Genomic DNA, 12,768 nt, shown 5'->3' with positions numbered 1-12,768 from the left:
CTCACATCTGGTGCACATTGCTCCCGTTACCATGGAAATGTCAAATATGACTGACACCTGACATAGTTCACATGGCGAAGTCTGAGGTCTAAGGTGTATCAACACAGTTTAGTTCCAAGTGAACCACCTCAAGTACGAAGCAGTTAATTCCAGTGTAAGAGTGTCCGATCTTTAAGATAAACGGATTAAAATGTAGTTGGTAGAAAACTTGTTTGACTGAGCAGCAGCTGCTGAGGCACTGACAGTCAATTTGGGTCTTTTAGAGACCTACTTAAGTGAGTTTCCCATTACTCGCACTGCTACTTTCACTGTTGCGTCAAACTTTGACATGCACGGGCTCAGGTAGAGGGTGTCGGAGGAAATTTAGTAAAGCATAAAAGGTCTGAGCAGATGCACAAGGAGACAAGGGGGCAGGCCGACCGGCACTATCACCACTGACATCTCAGCTGAGCTGAAGGCGTGGAGAAACATGGAAATAGAACAGAGGGAAGAGCCGACTGTCATCGACACTCAGCTTCAGTGTCAGAGAGACGGAGCGGCTAATGTGCAGAGGGAGAGCGGAGGCAAATACAGTTCCGAGCTGTAGAGTAATGCTGGAATAACTGCAATCTGCTACAGGTGTTGAACCGAATAACTCAGATGAAGCTGTTGTCCTCTGGATCGTTTTTTCCCCGTTTGTTCAGAGCCATTACCGGCGATTAGGTAATAACGCACACAAGATTATTAGTCGGACACAGTAAACGAGATCCAGGAAGGATCCCATTCCTAACCGGCATGTTTAGAAAGTCAATTAATAGTGGTTAAGGTTTCAGAAGAGAAAGTATAAAAGAAGTCTCCTGTGTCATAATTCCTGTGGTTATTTGACTCATCCCTCCACCCCAGCGCTCCTTCCCAACACCATCTTTGTCGCTCTTCATACTCAATGTGTCACCTGACCTCCACCTTTGCTCCTTTGTTAAAGTCGTATCCGTCACAAGAGGTTGTGTGACAATAAAAAACGTAGCTGTTCTGAAATTCTGATTTTTTTTTTATTGTTTCATCTCCCTGGAGGTCAGGGATATTATTTCTGTAACCTTATCATTCTGCTCCTCTTTTGTTACTTCGTTTCCTGTCTCCTCCCATCTCCTCTCTTTGTATACCTCCACCCCCTCCTGTCCTCCTCTCCCCTCCTCTCACTTTCCCCCGGTTTCTATTCTGTATCGATTTTGGATGTACAGTATAAATGAATTTTGTCTGCTATAAATGTATGGGGCCCTCCAGCATTCATAAATGTATCCTTCTCCATCTCCTCCACTCCTAAATATTCGCTCCTCTGAGAGACTCTGTGGAGCTTTGCATGTCTTCACCAATGGCAATATTTGAACCGCACAAAGCCGGAGAATACGACATATTAAGCCTCGCCTGCGCGCACACACACATGCACAAGCAGAGACACACACACACACACACACTAAGCACTCAAGGGGAATGAAACAATATAACATTATAATCGGGGGTGGCTGTAGTGTGTTTTTTCCCCTAAAATCTGAGCCTCAGGCCTTTCCATTATTGTAATGCCTTACGCTTGCTATTTGCAGTGTGCTAGTCACCATGTGTGCGTGTGTGTGTATGTGGGTGTGACTTATAGTAATTCTGCATCTCAAAGGAACTGATGTTATTACTTCTAGCGGAGTTGATGGGTGCGCACACGCACGCACACACACGCACACACACATTTTGAACATGGCAAATATATTTCTACTTCTTACATTTATGCTGCCTGTGGCTTTGTGCTCTTTTGCTATGAGCCTCACCTCTGACTGAGAGGGATTCTGTTGGAATGACAGATTTCCCCGGTGGTATCCAATACGCCAATTTACAGAAAAAAATGATAAAAAAGAATGAAGAAGTGCAACAATTATGTAGAATAAGAGAGCGAAGCAGCTGAAAATGTTCTTTTTGCATAATAAATGCCCCTTTCAAGAAGCCCTTACAGAGAGAAACATCAATAAATTAAGTAGACAAACAATATTGGTGATGATAATATGCAAATTATATGACATATATTAGAGGAAATGTAAAAACGACACGTTGAACTCTTTAACTGCTGGAGTGAAGGGTGAGAGCAGCACAGTCAATACAATTGGCGAATGAGCTTCCTGTTGTCAAACAAGCAAATCTAAATTTACCTTATGTCACTCGTCAGCTGTATTCATCATTACGTCGCCTTCCCGTTATATGTCACTGTCAACAGCGTGAGAGGAAGTGCGCACAGCTAAATCATATTTTCATCTTTTTCCCGAAGCTACAATTATATATTTAAATATTAAGATTAATTATCACTGCATCTTTCATCTTCTCAGACAAAGTACAAAAACATATTTTCACACTTTGTTGTACGAGAACTTTTAAAAACATTACATTTCTCAGACTCTGCAGACGCACCGGACACAGAGTGAGTATCGTTTCCATGGAAACCATGCTGGTGCCCAATAATTTGATAATTAATGAAGATGGTGATCAAAAGGAAGCATCTGCACACAACTTCAAAACAAATGCCAGCACTCATCTGCTATCTGTATCAGGTTTATAAAGAGCCTCTTTCCCATTGACTTTGGTTTATTGGATGATTTCATAGTAGATCATGTGGAAAAACGAAATTTCATTTTAGCACATTCAAATATACACATTCCAGTACTACCCAAAGAAAGGTGTTGTTTAATTCAAATAATTGAGAAACGAAAGCAGAAGAAATGAGAGCGCAGTGGAAGAGCGTTAATGAATAAGTAAAAGGAAAACGATGGGAAAATTAGATCAGAGTCCCTGCAGGAATCACAATCGAGTACCCTCTATTAACGCACAATGAGACACACACACACACACACACACACACACACACACACACACACACACACACACACACACACACACACACACACACACACACACACACACACACACACACACACACACACACACACACACACACACACACACACTAATCTGCAGTGGTGTCTCAAAGGCCTCATCTTCCCTTTAGTTTCATCTTCTGTCTCTCTGTTTTAGAGGGGTGGGGGGGGGTGGATTGGTCGATGAAATGACAGAAGTTTTCTCAGAGGAGACAGCAGGACGTTTTACGCAGGTCACAGGTCGACAGCCTCGGGACAAGTACTTGCCGTCGCACACACAGACAAGACCACACATCAATGGACACACACACATTTTGAGTGAGCTCTTAGCAGAGAGCCAAAGGAATCCTGCGACCATGGAGCCAAAGAGCAGAGACAAGAACCAAAATCCTCTCATTGAGCCTTGATGTACTCTACTGGATAATGCATTAGCAGACAATTGTCCAGCATTAGTGACACAATGTTGGAATTAATGGTTGTGTGATCAAAGTTTTGTAGATTTTATTTGAAAGTAGGTGGGACATTTGTTCACCGTTACCTGTTAACACGTCCATGTGCTGAACGAGTGTTTGTACGTAATAATGTGTTTTATTTTCTATTGTTAGTTTCTAAGACTATTCAGGGTGCGGATAAGAGCCCAGACAAAAAAAGAGACAATCAAAGACTGATGCATTATTGGCAGAAAGTGTGCCTCCTGGCGAGGCCTCTGTTCATTGTGATTTGTTCCCCAGTGAGCTCACACAGAATAATCATTGTTCACATGGCCCAGTTTGGATCTAGTAAAGAGGCAAATTAAGCTTTTTTTATTCATTTATTTTCATATCTTTTTGCACATTTCTAGTGTTGAGCTCTAGCTCACTTTGTAGGAATTTATGTCAGTAAACTGATCTATTCAGACATGATCAACACAAAATACGTTGTATTTTATTACCCTTTTTATGTTCCCTTTTTTTTTTATAGTATAGCCTCCTTGGTGTCATCTCCTGTTGAAATATAACTGAGCTGCAGCTGAGACTATGAGGTTTGACTGTCTGCGAGGACGGTAACAACATTATGGACCATATAGTGCAAGCATGCGGTAGCACAACAACGCAAGCGAGCATTTGGCCGCAGTCTAAATATTTATGGGAAACACAGGTTAACGGGTACCAGTCACCGCTGCTACAGAGTGCTGGCCGCCAGTTTATTCAAAGTTAATTAATATTGAAAGTATCTCATGTCCAAATCACACCAAAGTCAACACTGCACTTCCCCTGGCCCGAAACAACACACATGCCACGTGTGAAGCCCATAAGTGGAACAGTTCTTGAGATATTAGCCACATACAGACAGCCAGAGATTTCAGGAATTACCGCTGTTTTAGCACTTCCTGTGAATTCCTGTGTTCTCCTACTGGATGTCAGCTTTTGATGATTAAAAATTTAAATCAATTGAAAGTGGCACATGAAAAGATCAGTGGATTAGCTCTGTATGGTTTTAACTTTCCAGCAGACGACAAACTGACGCTAAACAGCTTCATAAACAAATCATCCCCACCGGGAGAAGAAAGATGGACTATGCGGTCTTTGTAAGTCTTTCTTTCCTCTCTCTCTCTCTCTCGCTCTCTCAGTCTACCTCTCTTTCCTCAGCGAGTGTGTATCTACACGTCTCTCCGCACTATATTTGCCATTAAAAGGGCCTTAGCATTTCATTACAAGTATCGAGAGCTCCCACTGTGTCATTGAAGCCGGGAGCCGCCGTTGCTTTCTGTCTTAGAGATACTAATAAGTCCCTTATAATGTCGCCGCTACAAACAGAATCAAAGGAGGGGCTGCATGCGAGTCTGTGTTTGTGTATTCTAGTAATACTGATGTAATCGTAGGCTCAAGCCCAATTAGCCTAGAGGGTAACTCTGTAATAATCCCTACCCCTGGGCATAATGGCCTATTAAAGCAGCAGTGGACAGAATAAATGAGTGTGTCTGCAGAAACAGAAAGAGGAGGAGCGAGAGAGGAAGAGGAGGCAGGAAAGGAAAGAAAGAGGAGGGTCGTGAAAGAGAGGATAGGGTGAAAAGAAATGGAATGAAAAGGGCCATTGAAAGCCGACTTGTTCAAAGTGAAGTTTCATTTCTTCGTTGCTTAATTTTTACCATAATGATGTATGTGTTGAATCTGCAGCAGTTACAGAACTCCAATAATAAAATGCCTCAAGATACAAATGTTTCATCATACTTTCATTAAACAGTTGTGATAAACATTTGTGGCTATAATGGTTGATTTGTTAATTGTCAGTGATGTCAGGAGAAACTATATTTTGCAGACTTTGGGTAAAAAAAATAATTAAATTCAAATTAAATAAATGTGTTTGTCAGGGTAAAAAAAAATACTTATACTTACTTAAATACTTATTTTAAACCATACAACTTCACAATTAAACAATTTAATGTCTTTGTTTGTGATTGTATTTGTTGACGACTCACCAGTTAATAAGTCCACCTGGTTGTTCGTGGTCGCCTTTGTCACGTTGATATGAACTACGATCTTGCCGTCGTCCAGGGAGATCTCCAGCGTGCCGTCGTCAAGATTACTGAAGAGGAGGAGTCCGTCGGGGTTCCACGTGCGAAACTGGAAACCCACGGACAACGTGTCGTGATTGGCTCGGCCCGGCAGCTGCAGGAAGCTGGTGGCGTTGAAAAAGACCGGGAAGGTGTGGGTCTCCACACAGGAGAAGGACAGGTTACGCTGTTGAGATTTAGAGAAAGAGGGATGACAGGAAGTCGTCAACTGCTCTTCAGATAGAGAAGTCGGAAATAAAGCTAATCCTTTTATTTATTTATTTTTCACTAGCGTCTGCATGTTTACCCATGACTGAGGCTACATCCACGATAACCTGCGTGAAGATTGTGCGCAAAGGGAAAACAAACACAGTTGTGGAATTGAGGCACTAATTGTCATCGAGCTTCTCCAACCCTGTGCTCTTCATCAAACCATTAGCAAACGCAGAATATCGAGCTGCCGCACCAACTGTAGACGTTTCCTGATTGCCTCCCCCTGCATGAGTGTGTGTGTATGTGTGTGTTCCTGGAATTTGAGAGGGGATCCGGTTTGATTAGAAATGAGTGGCTGTGTGAGTCATCAGAGGGAATTAGAGGTGCAGGCATTAATGAACTTGATTAGTGTCTCCATTTGTTCAGTCAGTTCATCAGAGATCGAAGACGATATAGTGGCTCTCCACTGCCGATAAGATGTGGGGAGACTTATGCATTGTCTGCACCACTGCTGGTATTTATTTGAACGGATATTTTCCCCTCGGTTTTCAAAAAGATTGGTGTGACGGTGGTGGCGATACATTCTACATCAAGAATCCATCAAAGACCAGAGAAGAACGTTCTGGCGCAGCTGAAACTCCCTCACCTCACCCTCCCCTTCCAAACATGATAGAGAACCTGTGGTAGCTTCAGTTGTCATCAAAATGGAAAAATCGCAGTTTGTGTGCGGATGAGAGGCCCAAACTCTGGGTTTGGACTAAAACTTAGTCTTTCAAAAATATGTAGATTTGTGTGGACAGGGCAAAAATATTTCTTTTGTAAAAAATTCTAAGTATGGGAAAACACTTGATGTGCAGAAGTTACATCCAGCCGTCATCTACAGAGCCGTGTGTTGGATGAGGAGAAGCGAGCGAGCCTGTGATAGGTTCAAACCAAACAGTGGACTTCAGTCTTTGTAGGCAGCAGAGGAAAAGCAGCCCTGAAGTCAAGAGGGAGCACGGAGACAGGAGGCAAACACACTGATGGGTCGGCTGTATACGATTAATTATGAATCTGTTAAACTATTTTGGCTGCAGTGAATAATTTGCCCCCGCACTCGGGTCGGAGGCAGAGCTAGTGTGACAATAATGAGCATGTTCAGTATTCAGCACATTTCCCTTACAAAGCTGGAGGTGTCCAGCTTCTTTCGGCGGGCCAGGTCTGTGATGTTGTCTCCATTGTAGTTGATGCTCTCCATGCAGCCTTTAAAGTTCTTCCTGCCGCCGCCCACTGGCTTCCCACTGTATGGCATCCCTCCAAAACTCAGCTAGACAGAGGGCAAAGAGGTAGAGAGAGATGGGAAAAGGAAAAAGGACATTACGAATCATTTTTAATTTCCATATTCTGGCATAACTGTTTAACCACACAATCAGGGATTACAGCAGCAACATGTAAGGTGAAATAGGTTTTGTGTGAGTGTGAGTGTGTGTGTGTGTGAGATATGATACTAAGAGTATCTGTATTCTATGTGCTTCTTTGGAAAGGTTTTATCTCCTAGTTTTAGTCCAGCGTGCCAATATCTGTATCGTTGAAGGACAAATACAACACATGGCGACATTACAAACCGTGCATTCCACAAAAATATGTATTTTTCTATGTTCTAATGTGCGACAGAAGTAGCGTTAAATGAACATTAACATAATTAAGGCCCATTACGTACTATTTTAGTAGTATGTAGGGCGTTTTAAAGCCTAAGATTCACATGATTGACTTTTGAACCTATTTAAACCCTGCTAGCATTATTTTATGTGGTGGCATCACACTCTGCTTGTAACAAATATTGTAGCGCCACCTTTAGGCCAGCGTGATTGAATGCACAGATGGATGGACGAGGTCCCTCTTGTTTTTCTACACAGGACAATCAAATCCCCCAAACTTGCATTTGGTTTGTCAAAGACAGTACTGGCAAGTCATCCTGTTTATTTACTCTATAACCACACATTTGGATATCTGTGATCACTGATGTGCCGGATGGAAGGGAGGGAAAAACACATTAAAAGAAGAACAGAACACGGTGGCTTGCGGGGAACAGATGTGATCAGAGAAGGACTGAGGTGAGGAGATGGAGGCTAATAAACAGACATCTGGTGGGAAGCACAGAGGGGACACAGGGCTGATGAAAATGTAAAGTGAGTTTCAGTTTTCAATTTTATTTGTACAAGTGTTCAGCTTGTTTTTCTTTTCCTTCAGCCATAGCACTGAGTTCTGAGGGGAGACAAGATGATGGAGGGTGGTGTGCAATTACCAGTCGATATGGGACTATCTCAGTGTGTGTGTGTGTGTGTGTGTGTGTGTGTGTGTGTGTGTTTGTATATGTCTGTGGTGATGCTCCACTAGTCTTAGTAATTACTGCCGAGGGTAGACACAAATGCACCCTGATATTTAGTCTACACACACACACACACACACACACACACACACACACACACACACACACACACACACACACACACACACACACACACACACACACACACACACACACACACACACACACACACACACACACACACACGTCTCCATGAGGGAGTGTGTAGACGAGATGGAGTACAGTAGTAGACTCTGAGTAAAAGCCGGCCACAGTCTTGCTATCTGCAAGGGGACTCAGTCAATAACAGTGTTGGGATCCAGTCTGGGTTCACCACACACACACGCACATACACACGCACACACAAAACCTCTTGGTTCACCCTGTTGTATAGATTTCCCTGAAGACCCCTTAATTCAACAGCTTAAGTTTAATTGGACAGTGGTTTGTCCTGCCCCATTTCTCAGTATCCTACTTAACACTGGAATAGATCAGCGATATCAGCAGTGCCTGTTAACACCCTCACACACAAACATACAAATGCACTCATATATGGATTAACCAGACACTCACTCACACACGAATGCTTTCCATACCCATTATGCATTCCAAAATCAATTTCCTGTTTTAAGTATTATTAGCTGAATGCTTTGCATTCCATTACTGAGTGACATTAATTATGTGAGTTTCATGGATTAGCATTATAGTACAGTGTGAAACCAATATGCAATTTCCTTTGTGGTATCAATGCACTGTAAAGCTAGAGGAGGTCAAGCTACCATCAGTAGTTGTTTAAAAAGGCAGTTGGAGAGTCAGGAGAGTTAATGTGAATCTGAAGTGAGAGAAACAGCTTCTCACATATAGACACATAATGAGCAGAGATATACTTAGGTTGACATTGTCTCTCATAGGTTTGGGATAATTGGACTCCCGGCAGTTTTGGAGGCTGCAGGTTGTTTCTGACAACTGCTAAGACACAATATTCTGAGCACCAGTAGTCCCCAAGGCTCTTAAACCAGAGTTCTCACTCAGTTTCCTCGAGGACGGATGTCTACCTCGATCCATCATTACGTTACGGAATTGTCCTGCCATTGCCTCGCCCGAGTCTATGAGGGGCCCTTGACACGAGAATCATCACTTCACTGACTGTTGATGATTTCAATAACACCTATCAAGCTTTGCAGCAGCTTGGTCCATGAGATTTCTCTTGTTCTACCAGATTTTGACAATGAGGATCTGCCACGTTGTGCAATGCAACACCCTTTAAATTGAGGAAACCACGACCTATGGGTTAATGACTGTGATGAGCATAAGAAGAGCTAAAGATGTACTAATATCTTAGAGATCTTTCAAATTAATAAGTGTTATTAATGCAAAGAGACGGCTTTAAATAGTTTCACAAGTTCTAAATACGTCCTATGAAATCATGCCATCTCCATTTATTTTACCACACTGTGAGGTGTATCAGATTTTATCAAATGAAATCTTCCTCCTGTCCCTTAGATGATTTAGCCCACTAGATTTGAATCTTCAGGAGTTGTACCTACAATTTTAAATATGCTGTAGTTCAACCCCAGCTGGAAATATTAAACTCTGACACCTACAATCCTAACACTTTTGGCCCAGCATATAAATAACCCTTTCTTGCCAAAGTTCTTCAGAAAGTTGTATATCCTCAGCTTATTTCCTTTATGAATGACCACTCTCTCTTTTTTTGAATTCATACAGTACACGACTGGGTTTGTCTTCTCCAGATACACTTATATCCCCTGTGGCGTTCCTCAAGGTACTATTCTTGGCCCTAACACATAGAGTCAAGTTATCCACATTTTCATGTAGATGTTGCTCGACTCTAACCTCAACTAAATTTTGTCTCTCATAGCTTGTCTTCCAAACATAAGGTTGTGAATCGCCTGTACTTTTTAAAGGTTGAACAATGACGAGACTAAAGTGATGGTGTTCAAACCCAAAGCTCAGCAGGATTGTATGAGCAGTATCTTAGTTTCCCAGGATTTGCAGTGCAACCATGTGGCCAGAAGTCACTTTGGATTTATACCTGCACTTTTTAATAACTTTTTTTTTGAATCACCAAATTGAAATATCTCTCAAATCCGGATTGTGCCAAGATTAAGTCGTTCCTTTCTTTCAATGGAATCCCCCACTTGTACAGAATAACCCTTGCAAAGGTTCTTACAAGGACTAGAAAATATGAGAACATTTCTGGCCTAACTCCACTGGTTACCCGTGGTTTTCGGAATTGATTTAAAAATTTCATTCCTTGTTTTTAAGTCACTGAGGGACCATATATTATCGACCTTCCTCCCTCTTACTGCCCTGCTTGTGCTCTGCAGACAAGCTCTTTCTCTCTGTCTGCGGAACCAGGAAATTACCAGACAGACTTCCACCTGAGGGAAATTGCATAAGGACTCCATTTGTTCTACCACTGCCTGCAGGGAAATGGGGTAAAGTATGTGATGCAAGGGTTAAACAAATTGACTTGACTTAATGTTTGCTTCTCTAATGTTAAATGAGAATTTGATTTACAAAGGGCACATTGTATCGACCTTTTAGTAAAGCAGGGTATTTAGCAGTAACTAAAATGAATATATTTGTTCTTTAAACGGTCAGCTGCTCTGGACTGACATCAGGTCACACACATTAAGGCATCACTCAGAAGAAACTGAGGTAACAGAATATTTCCACTGACATTTTAGTCATGCACGTATTTCCATGGTCTACCAGTTTCTTTTTCACTAATTGAAGTCACACATGACTGCCTATCAGTGTATGGCTGTTGAAATATTTGGCATTCAAATGAGGTTTAATTAATATTATGTTGAGATGATTTGTTTTATGATATGTTTGAGCAGCAAATGTGATTTTAACAGTTGTAAAAATGACTTATTCCACCGTCACCTCATGTATCCGTATTTAAACACGTATAAACATGTGTATTATTAGGTCTTTTACATGCTCCTCACCTCATAGTCCAGATCGAGATGGTCAAACTCTCCGTTGGTCCTGAAGTGCTGCGTGTGTCTGTCCAGGGTGAAGTTGACGTTGCGGCGGTAGCGTTCAATCACCACTGAGTGCCAGTGGTTGTCATCCAAGAGGCTGCCAGTGGTCACGGAGGTGTGACCCAGGATTGAGCCGTACTGGTTACTGCCTGTAAACAACATGTTATAATAGCATTAGCAATAAATCACAGACTGTAAATTAATCAAAATGTCGAGCGGTTGAATATATTTTTTTAAGCAACACATGTAAAAGTAACTTTTAAATCCTGCGTAGCTGCACAAAAGTGAATAAACACTAGATTCATATCTTTGGAAGATATTTGTAATTCAACATTTAACCAAAACCATGATCTTTCACTGATTTGAACCAAATTGCTTAAATTGCAGAGACCCAACCACAAACATGGACAATGGATACTCGGTTCGTTCTCTAATCAGAAGGTCAGTGGCTCAATCCCCATCCCCTGTGGCCTTGGCCAGGACAAGACACTGAACCACAAATCGCCCCTGATGGCTGTGCCGCCAGTGTGTAGCTGCGCCATCGGAGTGAACGGGTGAATGTGACTTTGTGTAAAATGCTTCGAGTGGTTGTTAAGGCCAGAAATGTTCCCTATAAATGCAGTCCATTTACAATGCGGCAGTTTAGTTGCACTCCATTTAGCATGTTGCACTTAAGAGGAATTGAACATAATCTCTAGGTGACAGGGCTGCTTGACAGACGTGGCACAAATTTGATTTCAAGAGTTTAGGGTTATTGGCGAGCCATAAAAGATTGTAATAATCACACTGTCAGTGAGCCACAAACTCACCCAGAGCAGCTGCAGGCATTAGACTGAGCACCTATTATATTACTAGTATCCGACCAACAGAACAAACAGAGGAGGAGGACTGCTTGAGTTTGTATTCGAGTGTTTTCACAAAACATGTTACTAGTTGACAAAAGACAAAAAACAAACAAAACTAAATGCAGATATCTATAGAAATACTTTCCTTACTTTGTCTGATTTAATGACATGAATGTGTTGCTCACCCAGGTTTATCTGCAACAGCAGCTTTGCCTTGTGGAGCTCCAGGGTGATGTAGTCTCCCTGCTGCCCTTCGCCGTGGAGGATCACGCCCTCGCTTTCTGACGTCTTGAACCGCAGCGCAATCACATCCTTGATGATCTTCATCTTCTTCATCTGCACAAGTGTTTAAGTGGAAAATTACAACAATAGAATTATATGTATTATTTTTTGTATTATTTACAAACTTTCTAACTTAACTAGAGAACTGAGAATGCCTGCACTTGTCTTTAAAAAGAGGTCTCCATGCTGCCTGCTCAGAAATGATTTATTCCAAGTCGTATTTTATTGCAAGTTGTTGATTTCTTTTATGGTTTAGTCAAAATACCATGCAAAAATCAAGGTGGTAAATCCCGCACCTTAAAACGATACGAGATCACACCCTGTCCATCGAAGTTGATCACGTCCGACCCTAAAACAGACAGAGAAACAACAGAGATACAGAGAGAGAGAGAGAGAGAGAGAGAGAGAGACAGAGAGAGAGAGAGAGAGAGAGAGAGAATAACAAGGAAAGACAAGAGAGAAAGAGAGAAAGAAAGGGATTAGTCAAGTCTGAAGTCAAATCTGTCATCCCAACACTTTTATATGACCTGGTAAAAATAGCTATTGAGTTATGTCAGCATGAAGAGGCAAAGGGCCTGTTGAAGTGTTATATCTAGCGCCTGTGTTTGCCATCTGAGTGTGTAGGAAGTTCAAAATGCCAGGT

At 41.9% G+C, this 12,768-nt stretch overlaps 1 protein-coding gene across 4 annotated transcripts in view; it reads right to left on the bottom strand.

Annotated features, from left to right (window-relative positions):
• Window positions 1–12,768, bottom strand: part of cntnap2a (contactin associated protein 2a) — a 318,658-nt gene that overhangs the window by 130,615 nt on the left and 175,275 nt on the right. For all 4 annotated transcript variants that reach the window (XM_034572776.1, XM_034572777.1, XM_034572778.1 and 1 more), the window contains exons 5-9: window positions 12,422–12,474; window positions 12,029–12,179; window positions 10,963–11,147; window positions 6,797–6,940; window positions 5,347–5,608 (exon numbers count right to left, since the gene is read on the bottom strand). In XM_034572776.1, the coding sequence (XP_034428667.1) occupies window positions 5,347–5,608; window positions 6,797–6,940; window positions 10,963–11,147; window positions 12,029–12,179; window positions 12,422–12,474 (795 nt within the window). The remainder of the gene's footprint in view (window positions 1–5,346; window positions 5,609–6,796; window positions 6,941–10,962; window positions 11,148–12,028; window positions 12,180–12,421; window positions 12,475–12,768) is intronic.

Source organism: Hippoglossus hippoglossus, chromosome 20 (genome assembly GCF_009819705.1).
Source record: "Hippoglossus hippoglossus isolate fHipHip1 chromosome 20, fHipHip1.pri, whole genome shotgun sequence".
Lineage (NCBI taxonomy): Eukaryota > Metazoa > Chordata > Actinopteri > Pleuronectiformes > Pleuronectidae > Hippoglossus > Hippoglossus hippoglossus.
Note: the sequence above shows the minus strand (reverse complement) of the source record. Positions and strands in the feature narration are given on the sequence as shown.